Source organism: Tamandua tetradactyla, chromosome 24, assembly GCF_023851605.1.
Source record: "Tamandua tetradactyla isolate mTamTet1 chromosome 24, mTamTet1.pri, whole genome shotgun sequence".
Lineage (NCBI taxonomy): Eukaryota > Metazoa > Chordata > Mammalia > Pilosa > Myrmecophagidae > Tamandua > Tamandua tetradactyla.
The window spans coordinates 40,255,660-40,281,263 of record NC_135350.1 but is presented as its reverse complement, the minus strand read 5'-3'; the positions used below and the strand labels follow the sequence as shown (position 1 = coordinate 40,281,263).

Genomic DNA, 25,604 nt, shown 5'->3' with positions numbered 1-25,604 from the left:
TTTAGAATTGCCATAGCCCAAACAACCCCAAAGGAAAGTATGGAAAGATCAAAGGTGATGGTGGAATTATACATAGAAGGTAGGACTTAACAAATGAATATGAATGGTGAATCATTAAATTGATATCTCTTTTAGTCTCCAGTATTTTATTTTATTTTATTTTTATTAATTTTTAAATTTTTTTAAGTACCAAAAAACATCAAACAAATGCAAACATTCTTAACTTTTGATCGTTCCGTTCTACATTTATAATCAGTAATTCACAATATAATCACATAGTTGCATATTCATCATCATGATCATTTCTTGGAACATTTGCATCTACTCAGAAAGAGAAATAAGAAAACAGAAAAAAATTCATGCATACCATACCCCTCACCCCTCCCTTTCATTGATCACTAGCATTTTAATCTAAATTTATTTTAACATTTGTTCCCCCTATTATTTATTTTTATTCCATATTCATTCTTTTGCATATGGATATCAAACACCATTTATTGAAGAGATTGCTCTGTCCCGTGTAAGTTGGTTGACTGCCTTATCAAAGATCAATTGTCCATAGATGAGAGGATCTATATCTGAACACTGTATATGATTCCGTTGATCAGTTTATCTATCTTTATGCCAGTACCATGCTGTTTTGACCACCGTAGCTTCATAATACACCTTAAAGTCAGGTAGTGTGAGACCTCCAACTTCATTTTCAATTTATCCTGTTTGGTTTCATTGGGATTCTTGAATTTTCATATTCATATCTTTTGCTAATTTACGGGTATTTTCTGCCATTATTTCTTTGGCTATTCCTTTTGCCCCTTTCTCTCTTTCTTCTCCTTCTGAGACTCCCATAATGTGTATGTTGGTATGCTTGGTGGTGTCCCACAGGTGTCTTAGCATTTCTTACTTTTTCTAATTCTTTTCTTTCTGCTCATCCTCACTCATTTCAGTCACCTTGTCTTAGAGATCATTGATTCATCCTTCTGCCAGCTCCAATCTGCTGTTGAAATTCTCTAGGCAATTTTTCATTTCAGTGATTGTGGTCTTTCCAACCCAGTAGTTCTGTTGGGTTCTTTTTGTTTTCAATCTGGGTCTGCCACAAAGAACGCGAGCATTCTACCAGTGCACCCTGCGTTCCTTTTTACCATTTCTATCTCTTTATTTACATTTTCTTACTGTGCATTCATTGTTTTCTCTTTATCTTTTACTTCTTCCTCTGTGTCTTCTTTCATCTCCTTGAGCATATTAAAGATTACTTTTTAAAAAACTTTATGTCCAGTGTGTCCATACTGGGTCTTCTTCAATGATGTTTCCTGGATTTTTATCTTCTTCCTTTGGTTGGGCCATCATTTCTGTTTCTTTTTTTGTCTTGTAATCATTTGTTTCCCACTATTAAATTTAAAATTTTACTATTTTCAAACATTATTTCTTTGATTTAGTCCCTGAACTGTTCTTTCTTGAATTTGTATCCAGTTAGTGATTTAACAAAGATTTTCTTCAGTGCCAGGAGCTGACAAAACCAAATAAGTCAATGCAAAAAACACCTTTCACAGTCTTTGCAAACTGGCTCTACATTCTGGTGCTCTCTTTCAGAATTCAACCCTCCTATCCAGAACGTTATCCAAGGGTAAAAGCAAATACAAGATCTTCCCTGTCTTTTCTGAACTTGTGTCTTGTCCCAGGCTTGTGCTTGCTAGTGGTCTTAGGAGTTCCTCTGTTTACAGGAATTTGTATGCCTACTCAACAGCCTGTGAAATATACTTTTTCCCTTTAATGGGTGGTCTATTGTAGGACTTAAAGCTGATAAGCCTTTGCACCAGGCTGTTTGTCTTAATTATTGCTCACACTGCTTTAGATGCCCCAGGGGGATTTTTCCTGGATGACAAATTCTGGAACAGGAAGTTTGTCCAGATCAGTTTTTCCCAACAGTAACAAGGCCAGGGACCCACAAGGGGAGGGCCTAGGCCAGCTCTAAACTGCCTTGGAGAGGAGTTGAGGAAAGGACTAGTAACGGTGCTACGAGTTTCTACTATGGCTTCTTGAAGCTCTGTTCTCTGAAGTAGCTGATCGAAACAGTCATCAGACTGTACACTCCGATCTTCAGGAACTAGGTCTTCATATCCCGCTCTGACATGGTAAGCCGCGCCAGGGCCTGGGGTTGAAGACCCCTCTGTTGCCTGCCATGAGGCTGACGAATGGGAAGTGGTAGAATTTCAGAGAGTGAAATTCCACTTGTATTTACTGCAATTTACCAGTTTCTTCTTCTCCCCATTCCCAGAATGCTCCAATGTTTTACTAGACTGTAGAGGTCAAAATAGTTGATTCTGTTAGTTCCTGCCAGTTCAGTATTTGTTCTGGTAGAGAAGTTGATTCCTGGAGCTTCCTATTCTACCATTTTCCTACAATCCTCTCTGATATTAGCTTTTGGTTTAGAAATATATTAAAAGTCGATTTTTATTGTAGCTATAACTTCTTTTTGTGTACTGTATTGATAGCTTTTATGAAATCAGATAAGAAGCTTTCTGTCTTCCCTTAAATAGTAAAGTGAATATAGCTCAACTCCTATAATGTCTCTTGCATTCAGTTGGGATAATTTATAAACCATTCAGCCAAACTGAGCTTTTATGTGTACTATTTTCTTTTAAGAAATTGTTTTTTTCCTTTTCCCTCTTGGGATAAATCTTTCTCTAATATTTTATTCCATTTAGTTGCTTTTAAATTGCTTTGTGCTATGATTTCTTTTAATGTACTAATGCAAATTATAAATCCAGAGACCATGGGTTTTTATTTAATTATTTTGTTGCCTCTTTTAATTCTGGCAGATAACTTAATATTTTTGTTGTTACTTTCAGGTCATCACAGTGTCGAGCCCTGTGGCAAACCTGCCCTAACTCCTAACAATTCTTTCTCCAAGGTAAATAAATGGCTGTCTTCTTTCATGTCATACATACTTTTCTAAAGAACCAGCTTGCTTGGGTTTGAACCAAACTCATTTTGTATTTAAATATTTGCCTTTTTTAGCCATCTGTATTGATGAGTAGGGATATTATTTTACTGAATAACAGCATTTACTAAGTGATGGCACACAAAATAAAACTACCGTACACTGAACCCTATAACATATGGTATACCCTTAGCTCTTAGATAAGCCTGTTATATAAATTGATAGTTTTATTGTGGGATATTTTGATTAGCATACAGAATTCTGTTAGTTGTCTCTTAAGGCTGTTACCTCACACTCGTGACTTCATTTAGCAAGTCATGAAAAGATATTTCAAAAGAGGATTGTAAGAAAGACATGGTTGGAACACAGAATTTCTTAGTATTTGTGTGTGGATTGAGACATAACCATACTTGCTATTCTCTGTTTATTTAGAAATCTTCAATTTCACATAGCTAAAGCAAATAAATTTTCATGTAATTCTAATGTTATTCCAGCTTCATGGTGCTTATTTTCTTTTTAAATATCAGCATGTTGTTGAAAGGGAAGAGAGTACAGTTTCTATTAAATTAACATAAAACCCTAGAAACCAGGACTTTTTCTGTTCATGGCAGCCAGCATATTTTGCTGGAGTTAAAATCTTCCAGGAAGTTTCCCAAATGATATTCTGTTCATGAATGCTAATGTCTGGACTATGAATTTCTCATTAAAAATGGAGTTTCACGATCAAGTGAGTGTTTTTTACATTATTATGTAACTATTTATGAAGAAATAATTGTATTCCATCTTCCATTTATGCTTTTTGCTTTGATAGATTGAAATCTTCAGAATAGAACACACCTTTTATTTGTGTAAAATATACTTTAATTTATGCTAATCATTTAATACTATATTTTTCCCCAAATCATTTTTCTTTCAAGTCTATGCTCCATTAAGTGCTTCACAATTTACCACTGAATTAGAAAGTTAGATTCTACTCATGATTTTTTTGTGTTATAAATTCAAAATTGTCTTTCTTAAATTCAGGTGAAATTTAGACTAGATTTGAATATCTTTATGCCTAACTAATCAAGTCATTTAAATTAGAATCCTGTGTTCATGTCACAGCTACATAAATATTTAGAAGGTTGACTTTTTTTTACCTTTTTTTTTACTTTCCTTCAACTTCTAAACTTTAGTAATCCTATTAAACGTTTCTGAAGCATTCTATGGAGGACAAGTCCCGTGAAATATACTTCAAGAGAGATTTCTAAAGTCAAACAAATTTAGGCAATGCTGCATAATATATATCTCTTTTGGCAATTCAAATTTTATATTAGTAAGGATTTTAAGAAATCTTGGAATAAAATATTGATTTAATGCTTAACCTGGTATTTCCAGACTTATTTGATAACAGAAACACTCACCCCTTTACTATGCACATCTTATTGTACTGTTTCCTAAAAACTCTGATCATCATTTTATTACTCTAGATTATAAAAAATATTTCCCCCCTGATCACTGTTCATTGTATAGAAAGTAGCTGTGTGAGTCACATTAGCAAGTCACTTACCAGGTCCTTCAGATTCACAGTCTGTAAAATTGATATGACAATATGTGCCCTGCCATACCTGCCAGCCTCACAGATTTTTATCATTATCTCAAATATCAACCGGCTTGAAATGTCTGGGGTTTTTTGTTTGTTTTTTGTTTTTTACTTAATTTATTTTATTCCTTTTTCTTTATCAGCATGCACCTTAAAGTTTGACTATCACTCTAACCCTGTGGTCTTCCTTTGAGTAACCCTAATATTATAATTATGTTTAATCATATCCTTGATTTGATCCCAGTTGAGATCCCATCATTGAATATATTCTTTTGATGTGATAGAAGTTACAGATGGAAATGATTAAAGGTAAACACTAACAGTAAAAGAAAAGATTATATCAGAACTGCTTTAACTCTTGAGAACTGAAATATTATACCTGAACTGAAGTGGTTAGATGGACTCAACAATATTACTTCCTTTAAACGAATCAATAAAATTGGTTCACTTTTTTCAATGCCATCATTTACTCTGTATTAATTATGGTAATGACTTTAAAGTTTTAAAAAATAACTTCTCTCTCACATATGAGAAAGTAGATATACCTCCAGGGCTGGTTTGGCAGCTCCTTAGTCCAGGTATTTTCTAGCACATCACTGTACTATCCCTGAGGTTCTGTCCTCATATTTACGGTCCAAGATGGCTGCTTGGACTTAAGCTCATCACATCAACATTGGAAAAAGCAAGGAAGAAGTGGTGAGAAATGGCATGCCTCCTCCTTTTAGGAACACTTCCCAGAAATCCTTGCATTTCTGTTTACATTTCATTGGCCAGAATTTAGTTGACTGGCCACATTTAGTTCAAGGGAGCCTAAGAAATGTTCCTCTATTCTGAGTAGCCACATGTCCAGCTAAAACTCAGGGACCTTGTACTAAGAAGAAAGAAGAAAATAATATGAAGGAGCAATGTACAGCACCTGCCTGATCCTGGAAATTAAAATTGTAAACTAAAGATTTGCTTTTGTTTTATACTTTAGGTTAATGGGGAAGGAATAATTCAAGTTTTGCACCCAGAAGGAAAATGCTCTGCTTATCAGATGAAAGAATCAGAAAACTTGACTCTTCCCAATGACAGTTTTCTAAATAAGTTATCTGGTTACTCTAAATGCCCTAATGATTCAGGTAAGAAAGAAATATTAGGTATCCTCTCTTAATTGCCATGCATGTTACTGTAACTTTAAAAGGAAAGATTGTTGAAAGAAATAAAAGTACAATATAAAGACTAATATGTTAACTGCATTACTAAATAAGTGTGTAGCACTCATACATACCTGTGAGACTAAAACTATTTTTATAATCATAAAACTATTAATCATTTATCTATGTAATTATATATTAAAATATTATATGTGTAGATACACATACACACACACACATGTATCTGTTGTTTGATTATGTCTCTTGTTTCTGTGAAGCAGCAATTCATAGGCTTCCTAATAGATTAGAAAATTCTTCTTGGGGATATTTGGGCTAGGCTTTTATATCCTGAATCTTTGTGCCATGATTTCCTTGTTTGTATTTCTTTCATGGGTTAATTATTTTAGATTCATTTAAGAAAACAAACATTAAATTATTAACATCTCATGAAAAGATATTAATAAAATAAAAATTGATTTTGATTCATTCTTATGTCTAGTAAGTTGCGGTTGGATTATGCGATTTTTGTCATAGCAGCCAGAAAAATTCTAGAACTGAAAAAAAAGACTGGATATCTAATGTAAACCATCTTTCCAGTCATGGCCGTTTTTCAAAATGGATGTTTAAAATTGAAAGGACCTAGCGTATTCTATTTGACACCTTAGCTCTTTTTCATTCAATATTTGAAAAGTAAAACTCCATGTAAATTATTATTTTTCAAGAATCTGATGTACAAGAAGATGACATTTATGATGATCCTCAAGAAGCTGAAGTTATCCAGTCTCTGTTGGATGTTGTGGATGCAGAAGCCCAGAATCTTTTAAACCAAAATAATGCACTGGAAGATGCCTGTATTCCAGGTAGATGGGCCAGAATGAATTATTGGTGCACTAAAGAAGTCATGGGAATGGAAAGAATCTACCTTGAAATTATTTTAAAAAAAAAAATTCATTAGTGTTTTTCCCTATTCTTTGTTAGCAGATAATGCATCAGAAATGAAATATGATTTATCTCCTATTTTTCTTTTCCACAAAATATTTGTCCATAGATTGCCTTATTAGTGAGAACTCAAGATGCATCAACAGCATGGCTATTAATTTCAGAAGTGTTTGTCCAAACATTTTCCCCCAGTTGACACTAAGCCATTCTTGAGGCATTTGCAAATTTAGTAGCTAAATTTAACTATTAAATTTGATGCTGATGCCTTTTATTTCTGACTTTTCTAATTAGAACATTGGAACTACCCATGGGTTTTGGTTCATTTACTGCCTTCTTTTGCAGGTACAGAAAGAAAACTGTTCTGTTGCCTCAATAGTTTTATTAATTCCTCATGACCTAGTTATTTCTCTCACAGATGCAGTGAAGACCAATGGGAAATTGTCAAAAGAGAGAGCAGAAGATACAGACTGTGATGGTTCACCTTTACCCGAAGATTTTACTGAGGCAAGGATAATACCTAAACAGCCTGGGATGCTATGCCTTATCAGAATACTGTGTTTTAACGCAAAATTTCAAATAATCAAATTCAAGATGGTTTCCTGTTCTACTGAAATATTACATCTAAGTAAAAGAATAATTCTTCAAGTTTCCCCAAAATATAAAGAAAAAAAGAAAGTGAGAGAACCCTCACTTTGATAATAAAAGGACAAGATCATTTAACACATTGGAAATTTGAAGATTTTCTTGGGAGCCATTTTCTGCTTTAAAAATTGAAGCAGTTTAAAAGTGTTTGCCAAATATACATATCTAAATAAGCCTTACTTCAGACTTTCATCTTGTTTTCTCCTTACCTCTTTACTGTTAATTAGTCCCTCATATAAGAGATGAAAAGCCAAAATGTGTGTGAAGGAGAATAAAGTGAAAGACAGCAAACACTCAGATTACTGACAATGCCTCGGCCACAGCTGGAAAGTACTAATTGAATGTCAAATATGTCTTTGTGATATAAGGAACAATAACAGCAAATATAGGAAATGACTGATAGAAAACAAATTGGACATGACTGATATGATTTTGATTTCTCCTTTTTGTAGTCTGTCAAAATAAATGGCTGTGAAGACTATTATGAAGAAAAAGTAGTAAGTGAGAGGTAAGAAAATATTTTTACAGTATCTGTAATCTGTAACACTTCCATTCTTTTTTTAGAAGTTCTCTGAAGGTTTCCATTTATATGTTGTTTTAAAATTTTGTGTTTTTCCATTAAAATGAGGATTTTTGAGTAAAAAATGAAGTTATGAATATTAACAACATTTTTATTTTTTTGTTAAAAGGATATTGTAGTGACATGTGAATATGTGTTTGCTATAATATTGCCCCCAAAAAGCAGTATTCTCTTGACCATGGGAAGAAATGTATGGAAAATAGTTGTAAAAGGAATTGTGCCAACATTGATAATAGTGATTTTCTTCCTCTGGGAAGATAATGGGCAGTTTATTTTTCTGCTTCTCTATTTTTCTATGCTTTCCAAATTTTTAATTTTCTTCAATAAGAAAATTAAATGAAAGAAACCTTTCTAAGTCCCACGAAATTTTTCTTTGTGAAAACTGTTTCTAACATAAAAGTCTTTTTTTGTAGTTCCAAATTGTGTATCAGGAAAAGGTTATATATATTGTTGGCTACAAAGAGGTTGTATATATCAACTTTGCAATGAATTTGGGTCATTCAAATTCATTGACAGTGAATTTTGTATTCAGTTAGATGAGGGGATGCATATAATTGAAGCAGAAATGCAAACAGTTTTATATATAACAGACAGGTAAGTACCCAAAAATGAGGGTGTGAGTAGACAGGCACATATTACACATTTTAGGGAAGAGAGAAAGGAAAATAAAGGGTAAACTATTATAATCTCTTCAGATGGCACTTGGAAACATTATTAAAAGATCTTTTTTTTATGTATTTTACAAACTCTTAGATACATTTTTTTCTTAATGTGAAACAGAATGATTATGTTCCCAACAATGATAGATTTTAAAAAATGCAGTGCATACCATTGAACTAGCATACCATTAAACGGTACATACCATGGAACTAGCAAATCTTAATCAGCTGTTCAAAGGAATAAGAGAAAACTGAATATTTGAGTGAAGGATCCCCAAAATGTATCTTTGCAAACAGGCCATATGTGTTAGAAGACAAAATTAACTTCTCATATTCAGAGCTTGCAAATTAAATGTTAATCATAACCCATAGTTAGGGCAGAGAAAAGTGTCTGCCATAGTAACAGCATCTTTGCTGCAGTATTACTGGGAGCATTCTTTCAGTCCTGCTTTAATGTTATGTTTCGTATCATTGGCCAAATGTACTCGGCTTTATTTGCTGAATATTAGGAAGGAAGAAATATATTGTCTTTTACATAATCCTTCTTTATCTCACCTTAGCACTAAAGACTATTTTATGCTTCCTAGCTATTCACCTTACCAGAGAGATGGCCCCTGATATGCTCCCCTAGAGTAATGGAAACTTGTACTGAGTTTCTTTACACTGAGCGAATAACCAAATGCTGAGTGTCCCTCTGGCCCTGATCGATGTCTGTCAATGGGGACGTCTTTAAAAATACATCCATACAGTGCAATACTGAGCACCTGCTCAAAAGAATGAAACTAAACTATATACTTACCCATTTATAATCAGTCATGCCTGTTAAAGGGTGGAGACAAAACCACCACCTTCTCTGTTTCCCCGAGCACTACTTCAGTCCAAGGCTCAAAGACTTCAGATGTGTTTAGGGATAAATTTAAAACTGTATTATATTAAACTCTTCTGAACCTCAGTTTGCTTTACTTCTAATAATAAATTTTTAAAATTGTGGATTTGGTTTTTTTTTAATCTGACAATCGTTTTTTTTTGTTGTTGTTGTTTTTTGCATGGGCAGGCACCAGGAATCGAACCCAGGTCTCCGGCATGGCAGGCAAGAACTCTGCCACTGTGCCACCATTGCCCGCCCAATCTATTTTTAAATACTGTAATAATTGTAGAGAAAATTAATTTTCTGATGTCATAGTATTTGAACCTATCTTTGTGATATAAGTGAGGAAAACATTACAAATGTGCTTTGTTGTAGTTTAATTCAAAAGTCACAAGAAAGGAAGCCTGAAGAGGATGAGATTACATGGGGAAGTATTGAATTGCCAATAGAGACAGCCAACCATGAAGATTCCCATAAAGGCAAGAATTATATTAACATTTTTTACATCAAAAGCAATGAATAGGAAATATAACTTTAAAAATTAAAATTTTCAGAATATAATTATGTTATTTCACTGTATGTATATGTGTATATTATTTGACTCTATATATAAAGTTAAATTATATAGACAAATATCAATTTTCATTTTATAACCAGATATTTGTAGTGCATAGCCTAAAATTCTCAGTAGTTTGGAGGAAAACTTGCAAATAAATGTATACATACTTTAAATGGAAACACCAAGCTACACTTTTGCCATTCTGGAATGAGAGGTCAAAGAACAAATTTTATTTATAATAAAATTGATGAAATAGCTCAAAGAAAGGGAATTGTTGCCTGGAATCCCAGTCTCATTTTTTAAGAGCAACAGAGTCAATTTAAGTTGCTATCCGGTTTTTTTCTTATTTCCTATAAGGAAGTATTGTCCCAATACAATGAAAATACGTGGTTTTGTCATTTGAAGTCTCATTTGTTATTAGAAATTAAAGAAGTTAAACTTTTCTGGCTTAGGATAGCTGTTGGTGTGTTTCTGTCTCTATAATACTCTGAGTCCTGGAGCCCATTTTCACCTAGCCTGCCTTTGAACTCCTATTGCTCTCAGACTCTATTCTGCAAAAGTTAACAGTTATTTCAGATTAATTCATTTTGTATTTTCATCTCGATTTTTCCCCAGCCTATTAGTAGCTTCTTGAGGTAACTTGTACAGCTTCATAACCCCCACAATGACAAGCAAATTATTGCCTTCCTAGTACCTCCGTCATGCTTTAATCATCTGATTGACATAATTAAAAATACACCTGTGCAGACAACAGCTCGTGGTCTCTCTTTTATAGTGACAAAATACTGGGAGCAGTCTGTTGTCATAAGCACTTTCCATAGAGCAGTAACTACGTAGACCTTTGCCTCTCTTCTAAGACAGTGAAGTCACTTGTTTGACTCAACTCCTGAAGAACCCAAGGGCATTCGTTCCCCATCTGCACTGAGAAATATTAAATGCCAAATATGCTGGCCTGGAGTACCAGTGGTGGGAATCAAGAGAAGAGTTCTGTGTTCCTAGATTAATCTCCTGTTTTACGAAATTTCTCTTCATCTTTTACCCATGAGCTTAGAAGCTCATTTAAATGCCAATTAACAATGGGACTACCTCCATTTTCATCATGAATATAGTGCCATTTGAGGCAAGAAAAGTAAAAAATAAACAATTTAAACTCCTTTAGACGCTTTAAGTAAATGATTCTTAAGAACTTAAAGATCCTCAAAATTTCTGTCAGTGGAAGTGTTTCCTTAAAAGCTAGGTGTAAGGGGCTTGCCGTAACCTAACTTTTGTTAATCCTAGTTACCTTCCTACCTATTAATTGTATTACCTTACTAAGTCTCTTATATTAAAAGACTCCCACATTTATAAAAATAAATTAGGGGAGAATAGCTTCAAATTAGTTCACTTTTTGGCTAAATTAGTTCTGGAAGAACTTTTATTTTAAAAATCAACTGCTGTCTTCTTGTTAGCCTGTCCCTTTCTGACAACCGAGGAGCTGGCTGCACTCCCCATCATCAAAGTGCTTCCTTCTGGTAAATATACGGGTACCAAGTTGAAATCTGTCATCCGAATGTTGCGGGGTTTATTAGATCAAGGAATTCCTTCTAAGGAACTGGAGGTAAGTGGCTTATGCCAATGGTTCTTTCCCAAACAAAGTTTATGCAATTATTTGTACAGAAAATGTATCTTTCCTAGCCCAAAGTCAGGGGAAATTTTGAAACTTAGGAAAATGTTACCTTTCCAACTCTACTTTTAGTTGACTTATTTTCTAAGTATGAAAGCACCATCTTTTTATGCCTGTAGTAAATTAATTTTTCTAATTAGGAGCCTAATAGTATTGATTTAAGAGGATGTTTTTAACCACTGGAAGCCTGCTAAATTTCCTAAAGATTAACCCTCTGCCCCACAGGTAGGATTAAAGAATTTACCTGCACACACACACACACACACACGCACATACACACACACTAAACTTCATAACTGCTGCGCTATAGATGTTGTTCATTATTAAAAACAATTTCTGGGCAGGCCACGTTGGCTCAGCAGGCAAGGACGCTTAACTGCCATGCCAGAGGACCCGGGTTCGATTCCCGGTGCCTGCCCATGTAAAAAAAAGTTTCTAATTTAAAACCACTCCAAGAATGCCCCTCCCACCCTCACCCCCCTAGTTCAAAGCAGGAATGATGGAGAGCCCTTGCTCCTGTAGTCTTCCTGGCACCACCGCATTTGCCACTAGGCAAAAGAGCCATACAGTACCATTATGGTTTGGGGATTTACCTTGCCCCTCTCCCTCAAACCCTCTAATGCTTGTTCATGTCCTGACCTTTTTGGAACACTGAAAGGATTATATTTAAACTTTAAAATATTATCAAGCCCAATATATAGATTAAGGTATACTCTTTCTCTGCTCAGTTTTCCATTTGTAAAGATGATTTCTTTTTTTAAGGTCTTAAGATTAAATAGCACCACCAGAGACCTTCCATTACAACCCTTTATTAAGTAGCTTTGTTTTGTTTTGTTTTTCTCTATCAAAGCAACTTGTTCATTTCTTCAAGGCATATATAACAAAATTTGTTTGCCCTTTTTTGTGTGCATGGACGGGCACCAGGAATCAAACCCGGGTCTCAGAAGCCACCATGGCCTGCTCTTGTTTACCTTTTATTGACTTTCCCAATACCATAAGTTCCAGGACAGACAGGATCACATCTTCACAGCACTTACTGCAGTGCCTCGCATTTAGTAGACATTCAGTGTGTATTGTTGAGTGAATGAATGAATAAATGAACAGTGAGAATGAGTTGACTTTAAACGTAAGGTTATTTGGCCTCATTCTGCTTCATGGAATGTTCTGTGACCCCACAGACAATTCTGTCGAGAAGTCATGCTCTGCTGATTACTCTGAGCCAAAGTTGTTTTTATAAGTTGTATTTTTTCATAAAAAATAACTATAGGCTTTTTAAAACTGCAGTTAAAATTAAGGACAAAGTGCTATCTCACGAAATTAATTGACTACAACACATTAAATCAAGCATACTTGCAGCAATATATTTCAACCACTGCTTTATAAATTAGTATTGAGATTTTAGGCTTATTTATCTTGACAAGACATAACTATTTCTCAAAACTAAAAAGCCTACCCTGATCAACAGCCAGTTTGCTCCCTGAACTTTTAAAGCATTTATAATTATTGGTGAATTGTTGCTTATCTCAACAAATTAAACTTTATTTCCATTTTTGCATACAGAATCTTCAAGAATTAAAACCTTTGGATCAGTGTCTAATTGGACAAACTAAGGAAAACAGAAGGAAAAACAGATATAAAAATATACTTCCTTGTAAGTTCCAATTTGGCTTCAAGTTGACTGTATGTATATTCAATATGATTTGAAATAATTAAATTTTAAATTTAGAGAAATTTCTGTAGTATGCATAACTATAAACAGGCCTATGGCACTACCAGATTGCAATGTATTTTTAATTGTTTCAGATGCCATAAAGAAATAAAGACTATTTTTGCCTTTATTTTACCCGTTTCACCAGTCACCAGTTTAATTTTTTAATTATATATGAATATAATTACATGTAGCCAAAGTAATTCTGTTATCAGCTTCTTATAATAATCATTCATGTATATTAGTGTATTGTATTATAACGTATGACACACTGATGCCAGAACTTTACCAGAACTCAAATCCAAAGATAAATAGCAGAACCAATAATGACAAATCATGCAATAGATAGCAATGCAGTTGAATTTTCTCAATCAAAATGGAAATTAATTTGGAGAAGTTTCCTATATGAAGTGATTCTTAGCATTTTAAAAATAGAATACATAATGGCTTGGCATAAAGTATATGGGAATTATTTCAGGCAAAAAAAAAAAAAAAAAAAGACCAAACTACTATCTCAAAGTCAGAATGGGACAAGTCATAAATCCAAAACTGAATTAATGTGCAGATTTGTTTCTGTGAAACAAGTGACCATTAAGGATCAACAGATAAAAAAAAGTCAGAAGTAACAGAGGGCAATTGATGAATGATTTTCAAACCTATTGTTACAAGTTTTAATTTGACATTCACAGCAATTCCAGTTTTTTAATTTATAAATTTACCAGTTAAATGTATAAATTCATAGATATTTGAAGTACAAATGACTTCTATTTATTCTATTGTATAAACCATTGACTGTATAATGTCAGTAAAAGATGACATATATACTTTTCACTGGGGCAGCCTTGTTTGAAAAATTATATTTTGACTGTATGAAATTACAATTAGACAAAGACAAAGGCCTTTATCCCTGAAGAATACGTGAGCTGCCTTCTTTATTTATTGTGATATTCCATTATTTTGGCTACCTATTAAAAAAGTGAGTTAATTAAGTTGGCAAGAATTAATGATGCCAATGATTTATATAGCAGGTACTTTATTAGTGTCACTGTAATACCAACTTTTGTTCTACAAAAAGATTTTTGATATTGTCATTCAGCACTGTTTTTATTATTGTCATTAAAATAAGATGGGAAAAATAAAATAAGATGGAGAAGTTGCAAAGTTTCTTTGTTTCTCTAGTTACTTATTAAGAAGTACTAAATGAGTTAATACTAATTTTAATCTCTTCAACAAAATCCATATGTAGATATAAATATCAAATTTCATAAGTTAGAAACTCACCGAGTTAATGAGTTAATAATAATTTTAATCTTCAATAAAATCCATATGTAATATAAATATCAAATTTCATAATTTAGAAACTCATTGAGCTGACATCTTAAATACACTTGTAACAAGTGAAAAGAATAAATAGAAAATAATTTGGCTGTGCTAGAATTTGAAAATATGCTTCTATTAAAATGTGTTTATAGTTTCATCTGTGGTTATAAAGAATTTTATTTGACTCATGCCATTTTTCAGACTCTTGTTTAAAAATGCATAATATAGATGGCTCTGTTTTGTGGTGGTAAATCCACAGATGATGCTACAAGAGTGCCTCTTGGAGATGAAGGAGGATATATCAACGCCAGCTACATTAAGATACCAGTGGGAAAAGAAGAGTTTGTTTACATTGCCTGTCAAGGACCTCTCCCTACAACTGTTGGAGATTTCTGGCAGATGGTTTGGGAACAAAAATCCACGGTGATAGCCATGATGACCCAAGAAGTAGAAGGAGAAAAAATCAAATGCCAGCGCTACTGGCCTAACATCCTAGGCAAGACAACAATGGTCAGCGACAGGCTTCGACTGGCTCTTGTGCAGATGCAGCAGCTGAAGGGTTTTGTCCTGAGGGCATTGACCCTAGAAGATATTCAGGCAAGTGAATTAAGACTTTCTGTTAACTAAGGCTTATCTCCTAGTTAGATTTCAGGCCTGGGCTCTTCCCATGATTGCAGTAGTGTACTTTTTTGTTGTTGCTGACAAATCTTGACATACATACAGTCCATGTGTGGCATGCAATCAGTGGCTCACAATATCATCACATTGCTATATATTCATCACCGTGATCATTTTTTAGAACATTAGCATTACTCCAGAAAAAGAAATAAAAAGAAAACACTCATGCATCCTATACTGCTTACTCCTTACCCCTCCCCCTCATTGATCAATAATATTTCAATCTACCCAATTTATTTTACCCCTTACCCCACCTATTATTTCTTTTTTTTTTTTTTATTCATCTGTCCATACCCTGGATAAAAAGAGCATCAGATGCAAGGTTTTCACAGTCACATTGTAAAAGTTTTGTCTTTATACAATTGCCTTTAAGAATCAAGGCTACTGGAACACAGCTCAACAGTTTCCTACTAGCCACTCCAATACACCATAAACTAAAAAGAAATATCTATGTAATATGTAAGAATAACCTCCAGGATAACCTCTCGATTCTGTTTAAAATCTCTCAGACATTGACTTTTTTTTTTTAATATTTTTATTGCTAAAACAACATACGCTATATGTTATATTACACAATAAAAAAGTTAAAAACAACAATATACAAACATAAACATTCTTAACATACAAACATTTCATGCATGGTGTACAGTCATTGGCTCACAGTATCATCACATACTTGTGTATTCATCTCCATGATCATTTTTTTGAATATTTGAATCATTCCAGAAAAAGAAATAAAAAGAAAAAAGAAAACCCTCATACATGCCATGCCCCTTACCCCTCCCTCTCATTGACCACTAGTATTTCTATCTACCCATATATTTTAACCTTTGTTCCCCCTATTTTTTCCTATAATCCTTACCACTCCCTTTCATTGATCACTGATAATTCAATCTACTCAATTTGTTTTAACATTTGTTCCCCCTATTATTTATTAATTTTTAATCCGTATTTTTTACTCGTCTGACACTTTATTTTATCTCATTTCTCCCTTCCCCCTTTTGGTCAAGAAGGCTTTCACAATCCCATGATGCCAAGTCCTGGTTTATCCCCTAAATTCTGTCCCACATTGCCAGGGAGATTTACACCCCTGGGAGATATGTCCCATGTAGGGAGGAGGGGCAGTGAGTTCATCTGCCTGAATTGTCTTAGAGAGAGAGATCACATCTGAGCAAAAAAAAGGCATTAGTGTATTTCTAAATAAAAGCCAGTGATTTCCTGGCTCCCGTTTCAATGGAATTAATGTCACTTATTCTTTTTGATCTAGTATTCATTTAAAATGTGAGGTAGCAAGCAGGTAGTGCTTTCATTAGTCTAGAGCAAGTGAAGTGCAGAAGTCCTAAGGTTGAAATGCTGGGTGTATTGAAAAGACCAAGAAGTGTTTTATGTGGCTGGAGTGAAGTGGCCACAGGGGAAGTTGGAGAATGTAAGGTCTGAGAGGTGACAGAGCCAGGTTATATAAGGCTTTGTAGGTCATTATAATGACTCTTTCATTTGAAGTGGAATAAGATTTGCATTGAGGTCACCAAAAAGAGTTGTTATCCATATTAAAATCTGCTTTGGTTTAAGGATTTCCAAAAAAAACAGTTTTACCAATATTTTAAAAATAGCTCTAACAACCTTCTTGATACAGGTCCTGCATGTGTTGTTTGATGTACTCTTTTGTCTCTTTCATTTTTCCTTTGATCTGATTTGTCACTTTCATTTTTCCTTTGATCTGATCCGATCAACTAGTCAAGTTTTGAAAGGATAGAATTAAGTTAAGAACTAATTATGCATGAACAACATATTTTGCCTTTGCTTATTCTGTTGTACAATTTCAGACAGGAGAAGTGCGGACTGTTTCTCATCTGAATTTCACTGCCTGGCCAGACCATGATACTCCCTCTCAGCCAGATGAGCTGCTCACTTTTATCTCTTACATGAGACACGTTCACAAAGCGGGTCCAATCATCACTCACTGCAGTGCTGGCATTGGACGTTCAGGAACCCTGATATGCATAGATGCAGTTCTGGGATTAATCAATCAAGATATTGAAGTGAGTACAAGATACTGGCTGTGCAAGATGTAGGCTGGACAAGCATTTGACCAGAAATAATAATAGAATCTAATTTCTTAATAGTGTATTGGGATCTTGGAATTTTTTATTTACCATTTCATATGTGTGCCTGATTTTCTTCCTAAATAGTTAAATTCTAGTAAAGATTGTTAGTTCAAAACTGTGTAGACCAAATAATCAAGAAAAAAATACCTCAAATTCATGTTTGTTTTACTCATTTTTAAGATCCTGTGCTCAAAAAAGCCTGTTGTTCAGAATTGCGTTTTACAGTTTTCTTTTTTTTCACATGAGCAGGCACCAGGAATTGAACCCGGGTCTCCGGCATGCATTTTAACCTTTAAAGTTTTTAAACAAGAATTTTATTTTGTAAAGCAAAGTGTAGGGAAAATAACTTTTTTTTAAAATTGTGATATAAGAAATTATAGTCAAATTCAAGAAGTGTAATGATTTCTGTTGAGTTTTTTTCAAATTGAATAACCTTCCCTAAATCTTAGAAAAATCATTAAAAAAAAGAGTATCAAATGATGCCAAAAGTCAACTTACCAACCGATTTCACCCAGGACAGTTTCCCAAGACAGCTAACAGGGTGAAGAGAGTGGAATGCAGAATTCCACATAAGCCTCAGTGTTCAAATATGGTTGCACTTTTTAAATATAACAGACACATTCTGTTTTCTTTGGCAGTTTGACATCTCTGATTTAGTGCGCTGCATGAGACTACAAAGGCACGGAATGGTTCAGACCGAGGTGAGTCTTGGTTGGTGTCTTCAGTGAGGATTTTTATAAAGATTTTAGTATTTTAAGAGTCTCTGTTAAATCATTTTTCTCTTTTCGAAGTGTTCCAATATCATAGCATAACATCAAACATTTATAGTAGTGAGGAGCTTTTTTGAAGCATAATTCAGATAGAAATAAAAATATTTCTATGCTATCTTTTTAATGTTGCCTTTTAATTTAAAAAATGGGGAAGTATGATATCTGCACTGAATAGGTGCCAGAGATTGGGAGTGGTAAAAAATACCATGTAATTTGTGGCATTCTTTCTCCATTCCCAACCTGAAAATAGGATATAAATTAGCATTCTGGGAACAGAAGCTCCCTGAGGGAATAGATTCGGCAGCACTGACTGTGGGGCTGGAGGGTGGGCTGATGTTGCGTAGGTTGGGGAAAGCTTTCAGGGGAGAATGAAGAGGTGGCTCCATTCAACCTCTGTTCTGTTAATTTTCAATTCTGTTACCTAAAATCTAACCATGGGTTATGTCACCCACCACCTTACGGAATTGTTTCATTCATAGGGATTGTGTTATTCCGAGTGTGTCTTCACTGAGTCGTTCTGCTCTTCTTTTTGTTTGTATTGGGGGTGGGAAGTGGGGGTGGGGTCTGTTTTCATAAATTTATAAACACCCATTTCTCTACCTCTCAAAGAATATAGAAGTTTACTGTCTTTAAAATTAGAATTTGTCTATATATATATATATATTTAACATTTTTAATTTGAAATATAACATTTTTACAAAAACAATAAATTTCCAAGTACATTTTAACAAGTAGTTATAGAAGTTTTTTTTATTTTTTTATTAATCTTTGAATTTTTTTTTTAGAATATGACAAGAAAGAAACACGATCATTCTTAACATATGATCATTCCATATAGAACAGTTTTTAAAGTTTGATACGGGTTACAGTTCCACGGTTTTTTGTTTTTTCTTCTAGCTGCTCTAAGACACTGGAGACAACAGAAATATCAATAAAATGCTTCAGCAGTCATATTCATTTGTTAAATCCTATCTTCCCTGTTAACACTTCTCTTTCTCTTAAAATAATATATATATGCATAAAAGGAGTAAATTTCAAAGTACATCACAACAATTAGTTGTAGAACAGATTTGGTATGGATTACAGTTCCTTAATTTTATTTAAGAACTTTATTTCTAGCTACTCCACAGTACTGGAGGCTAAAAGAAATATGAGTATACCGATTCAGGACTCATACTCACTTATTAAACCCAACGTCTGCATAACTCCAGCATCACCTTTGCTTTCCCCACTCTTTAGGGATATTTGGGCTATGCCCATTCTAAGTTTTTCTTTTTGGAAGGGTCTGTCAATAATATGGGGTGGGGGATGGAACTAGCTGATATTCTGCAAGTGTTGGCCTCTCTGCATTTCAGGACTTGTCTGATCCAGTGACCCATCTGGAGGTGTAGGTTTTGGAGAGTTACCCTAGTGTGTGGAAACTTTGTAGAATCTTATGTATTGCCCTCGGTGTTCTTTAGGATTGACTGGAATGGTTTTGGTTGGGGTTTGGCAAGTTATGGTAGGTAGCAGTGTCTAACTGAAGCTTGCATTAAGAGTGACCTCCAGAGTAGCCTCTCAACTGTATTTGAACTCTCTCAGCCACTGATATCTTATTTGTTACGCTTTTGGTCAGGATGGCATTGTTGATCTCTCAGTGCCAGGGCCAGGGTCATCCTTAGGGGTCATCTCCCACACCGCCAGGTCATGTATATTTTTAATTCAAATTAAGTCTCCTAAATATTAAGGTGATTTATATTCCATTTTTTCAGTAAAGAAAAGATGTTGGTCTATATAAACAGTTCTGTTCAATAACTAGGAAATTCATTCATATGCTCATTCAACAGATATTTATTGAGTACTTAATATGTGCCAGGTACTCTTCTAACTGCTTGAAGCACATGAGTAAATAAACAAATATCCCAGCTAGAGTAACATAGATATTCTAGCAGGGAGGTGATGAGAAAGACAGACAAAGAACATAAAATGAGTACATTTTATAGGATCTTTGAAAGTGATAAGTGCTTTTAACAAAGTAGAATAGGGCAAGGCAATCAGTTTCAGCAGGTTGAGGGTGCAGTTTTAAATGGAGTGGTGCCACTGAGAAAGTAAAATTCGAGTGAAGATTTGAAGGTGGTGAATGAGTCGTGTGGATATCTGGGGTAAGAGTCTTTCCACCTGCAGGGATGAATGTGCCTCATGACTTCAAGGATAGTCACATCCAGTGTGGCTGGGGTGGAGCAAGCAAGAAGGAGGACGAAAAGGGATGAGTTCAGAGGGGAGGTAATGAGGTCGGGGCTCGGGCTTTCCCCTGGATAAGATAAGAGCCATCATAAAATTGCCAAGCATGGAGTGATGTGATCTAACACTTTAAAGGCTCACTCTGGCCGTTAGGTTAAAAGAAGGCCTGGTTTGGGGAGGAGGAAGAAGGGTTTAGAAGTGAGGAGACCTGGAAGGTGGTCACCATTCAGGCCCAGCCCAGAGTGGTAGCTCTGGACACAGTGAGGAGAGGACCCGGAGCCAAGTGAGCTTCTGATGAATTTTAGTTGGCGTAAGAGAAATAGTCGAGGAGGAATGTACGGAAGAATGGAAAATGCAGAAGAGCGAAAAAGAAATAGAAAGGTTGCTTTTCTCCTGTTCCCAGAGAGTTGTTAACCTTCTAAGAGATGTTTTTACATTCTGTATTCTAAGTACACATGCACAGACTCACACATAACATGCATGCAACTATTTTAAATGAGATTCAATTGTTATTTTTTATTGCTTTCCATTTAATATAGTATTAATTAGATAACAAAAAACTTGGATCCCTGCACCACCAATGTAAAAGGGAGTAATTTCACCCAAAAAGTTTATTTAAAAACATTGCATTTCTATATTCTTTTGTTCCAAAATATTTACAGAAAATTATTTTGTGTAGCTTCTTAGCAAGTGATTTTTTTTTTTACATTGCAAAGCATCAAGATAAGTCAATAAATCTAGAAGAAATTTTGTAGGAAGTTTATTTTTCCATTATAAAAGTAAATTATAAACATTCTCAAAGCACAAAAAAGGGGATGTGGACCACCAATTAGAGAACACTTTGTTTAGCACTCTGGGGCATTCCACCTCCCAGGCTTTTTCCCTCCTTATTTTCTCAATCTGTTTTCAGTTTTTTATAATTTTGATGGCGCTGTACATAATTTTGAATCCTGCTTCTTAAATTCAACAGTATAATGTAACATTTTTCTATATTTTCAAAACTCCTCAGACATCATTTCCAGTCCTGACATAGCAATATATAATATTTACATTATATGTCTAAAGTGTCTCTCTCTCTTTTGGGGGGGACATAGGATCAGTATATTTTCTGCTATCAAGTCATCCTTTATGTACTGACACGTCTTCAAGCTGCGGAAGAGCAGAAGGAGCACCAGCCTCTGAAATGACAGGAAAAGTACAGCCTTGTGGATGCCTTTTCGTTTCTTTCCATGACCTCCTATAGACACTCCTGGACTCTATTTAAAATGAAGATCCCAGAGCAAGTCTATTCCATACTGTTATGCTTATCCTCTTCTTCCTTAGAAGGGCATTCTTCTTAATAAATAATATTGAATTGCTGTATTTTTTACAGCAACTTAACCTATGATAATTATTAAAAACTTTATACTAACTGAACAATGCAGTTTACTAAACTGCCTCTTTCTTTAGAGATCTTAGGAATGATTAAGGCAGCATTCGATCAGAGTAGATTGTTACAAGGACACTCTAAGTCTATTTTTAATGTACCGATCTTGTTTATAGCAAAATTCTTTTCCAGTAGAATTATTTTATAAGGAATACTTGAAAACAGTATTTAAGCTTTAAGTGACAATAATATTGGCATAGAAAAAAGTAGCAAATGTTTACTGTATCAATTTCTAATGTTTACTATATAGAATTTCCTGTAATATATTTATATACTTTTTCATGAAAATGGAGTTATCATATACCTGTTTGTAACTGATGCATCATCTCACTTTGTAAATAAAAATACACCCTATAAGAAGAACAGGCCAACATGTCTGCATACAAGTTTAACGTTTAAGTGTATTATGTTTTTGTGTTGTTGTTGTTGTTGTTTTTTGGAGTGCATAGACCGGGAATCGAACCCAGGTCTCCCACATAACCAGCAGGAATTGTACCACTGAACTACCCGTGTAACCCTATTGTACTGTTGTGTAACAACACAGCCTTATAGATTCTGCTTCAGCTCAGTGGTTCTGATTTTTGGTACTGAACTTTTTTCATCAAGTCCTAATTCTGACAGTATCCCTCCATTCAGCCATGAGCAATGCCATACCAAGACCCAGGAATCTGCTTGCCTCATCTTCTTAGAATGGCACCACTTCTGAGCTAGTTAACTTGAATGTCTAATTTTATCAAAGTGCAACACTTGGCTAGGACCTACTCCTGAGAATTTAAGGATATTTGGAGGCAGAAGACAATATCAGTAAATATATAAATCTCCCCTGTGATATTTTTGACTCTCCACCAGTAACAGATTTGAACCCTACCTCAGAAGTAGCTCAGAACATCACCACCATTGCCACTTCAATGAAAACAGTTTGTATATATTGTTGTTGTACCTTAAGATTTTAATTGAAAAAAAAAGTGGGGGTTGGGATGGTTCTACTGCTTTAAAAAATATTTGGATATCCCTGTAGACTAAATGTGGGAATCATGAGGCTTTGTTTTCCTGTCATAGGCATATGAAACCAAGCAAGCAGGGCTCTAGGAGCCAGTGCAGCTGGAGATGATTAGCTACCCTCTGAGGTCAACGTAAATGGAAGAGGGGAAAGCTGGAAAGGATACTTTCTCTGGAAAGAATATAGCTAGAAATTGGAAATTGTGGGAAGAAAATGCAGGTTTAGATTTACCACCACTGCATGGAAACTTTATTTTAGTAAGCATATTGTCCTCATCTGGGACCAGACTTCATCACCATGGAATGGTGTAAGCCAGTTGCCAGGACAATTCTGTTTAGAAAGCAAGGCAAGGTCCACAGAGCTGGGCTGCACATGGAGGCACCACATGCCTGATGAATGAATACAACTCAGGTCGTCAAGCACATGTATTGGTTAAATACAGTAAAATATAAGCCCAAAATTTGTCATGGCTTGAACATAATAAAAGCTTATTTCTCTTGTAACAATTCTTGACAGGTGAACAACTCAGCAGGACAACTCTCCTCCCTTCAGTTTCTAGGAACCCAGGTTGATGGAGGTTTTGTTATCAACAAATAGCTTTCAAGGCCACCCTGGAAATCACCTCCATCCCCTCAGCCAGAAAGAAAGAGATCATAGAGGACCACCTTTGAGGGATTTTTAAGAGCCAGGCATGGAATTAAAGCACATCACTGCTACCCATGTGCCATGAGCAAGAACTGGTCAAATGGCAGGAACCCCTGTGTACAAGGAAGCAGGAAAACACCAACTGGCTAAGCAGATGTTCCGCTGTGACAGATCTATACTTCATAAGGGAAAGCACAAATTCTGACAGAATATCATTTATAAAATTGAATTAAAGTTCTATATTCTTTTAAAAAAAAAAGCATCTTAGTGTACTCCTGAGCATTGCAAGATTACAGATAATAAAACTATTTAAAAATCAAAATTTTGATAGTATCACTAGTAGAGATGTTTTTGAATTGTCACTGATAGAAGAGATTTGGTTGTTAAGAAAAGATCATAAATTTTACATCTGTGATCTCTTGGTTTTTTAAATAACTATCAAAATGTAATGTGAGGGCAGGCTACATGGCTCAACAGGCAGAGTTCTTACCTGCCATGCTGGAGACCTGGTTCGATTCCAGGTGCCTGCCCCTGTAAAAATATATATATATATATAATGTGAGGGGGTACAAGGGTAGTTCAGTGGTGAAATTCTTGCCTGCCATGAAAGAGACCCGGGTTCAATTCCCTGTCCATGCACTTCCCAAAAAACAAACGAACAAGCAAAGCAAACCAAAAAGAAACAAAAAAATTCAACAAATGGTACTGCAATAATGGAATACTCACAGAAAAATAATGAAATGTGACCCTGCCATAGAGCATACAAAAAAAAAAAATGTAATGGGATAGTCCCAGAAATTAAAAAGGACAGCTCAGCCACAGTTATCTGCCACTAGATACCTTAGGTAATGAGAGAATGTGTTCCCATATTAAATAATTCATAATATTTGAATTTGCTGTGGTGGAGATAAGCATGACAGAAATTGTTGTTGGTCTTCATAATTTAAAGCCTAAAAGGTGAGAGAGGTTTGGAGAAGAGTGTAGAAATGAAGGTTAACGGTAAGGGTAACTAAAAGGGGAAAAAAGTGATAATGCATAAAATCCAAAGAACCAAATGGTGGGAGAAAGTATTGCCCTTATAGTAATAGCATTAAATATTAATGGATTAAACTCTCCCACTAAAAGACATGGACTGGAAGAATGGATTAAAAAAATAGTAATAAAATGAATCTATATGCTGTCTACAAAAGATTCACTTTAGACCCAAGGACAAAAATAGGTTGAAAGTGAAAGGTTGGAAAAAGATGTTTTATGCAAACAACAACCAGAAAAGAATGGGGGTAGCTATACTAATATCAGACAAATTAGATTTCAAATGTAAAAATTTAAGAGATGAAGAAGGACACTATTAATAAAGGGACAGTTCATGAAAATATCATAAATATTTATATACCAAGCCAGCATGACCCAAAATACATGAAGCAAACACTGGGAGAAGTAGACACCTCTACAATAATAGTTGGAGACTTCAATTCACGACACTTATCAACAGATAGAATATCTAGACAGAGGCTCAATAAGGAAATAGATCTTGAATAATATGATAAATGAGCTGGACCTAACAAGCATTTTTTGAACACTGCACCCCACAACAGCATTTTTCTCAAGTGTTCATGTATCATTCACCAGAATAGACCACATGTTGGGTCACAATGCAGGTCTTAATAAATTTTAAAAGATTGAAATTATACAAAACACTTTCTTAGATCATAGTGGAATGAAGTTGGAAATCAATAACAGGCAGAGGGCTGGAAAATTCACAAATATATGCTAGCTAAACACATTCTTAAACAACCAGTGGGTCAAGGAAAAAATTTAAAGTGAAATCAGTAGATATCTCGAAGCAAATGAAAATGAGAACACAGCATATAAAAACTTACAGGAAGCAGCAAAGGCAGTGCTGAGGGAAATTTATTGCCACAAATGCCTATATTAAAAAAAAAGCAAAAGTCGAAGACTTAACTGCTCACCTGGAGAAACCAGAAAACAGCAAGTTAGCCCCAAAGCAAACAGAAGGAAAGAAATAAAGATTAGAGCAGAAATGAATGAAATTGAGGACATAAAAACAATAGAATCAACAAAACCAGAAGTTAATTCTTTGAGAAAATTAAATTTTAATGTATCAGAGACTGCATTTGACTGCAAATAATGAAAAAGTAAGTGAAC

The 25,604-nt window shown here is 34.7% G+C and overlaps 1 protein-coding gene across 13 annotated transcripts in view; it reads left to right on the top strand.

The window, feature by feature from the left end:
- PTPN13 (protein tyrosine phosphatase non-receptor type 13) overlaps positions 1-22,201 on the top strand; it is a 240,692-nt gene extending 218,491 nt beyond the window's left edge. For 11 of the 13 annotated variants that reach the window (XM_077142915.1, XM_077142916.1, XM_077142920.1 and 8 more), the window contains 12 exons: positions 2,847-2,908; positions 5,497-5,641; positions 6,379-6,516; positions 7,011-7,099; positions 7,690-7,745; positions 9,720-9,823; positions 11,352-11,500; positions 13,127-13,217; positions 14,854-15,191; positions 17,096-17,311; positions 18,016-18,078; positions 21,462-22,201. In XM_077142915.1, coding sequence (XP_076999030.1) covers positions 2,847-2,908; positions 5,497-5,641; positions 6,379-6,516; positions 7,011-7,099; positions 7,690-7,745; positions 9,720-9,823; positions 11,352-11,500; positions 13,127-13,217; positions 14,854-15,191; positions 17,096-17,311; positions 18,016-18,078; positions 21,462-21,554 — 1,544 coding nt within the window. In that variant the 3' untranslated portion in view covers positions 21,555-22,201. The remainder of the gene's footprint in view (positions 1-2,846; positions 2,909-5,496; positions 5,642-6,378; positions 6,517-7,010; positions 7,100-7,689; positions 7,746-9,719; positions 9,824-11,351; positions 11,501-13,126; positions 13,218-14,853; positions 15,192-17,095; positions 17,312-18,015; positions 18,079-21,461) is intronic. The other 2 variants (XM_077142925.1, XM_077142921.1) reach the window with 1 other exon arrangement.
- The last annotated feature ends 3,403 nt before the right edge of the window (positions 22,202-25,604 follow it).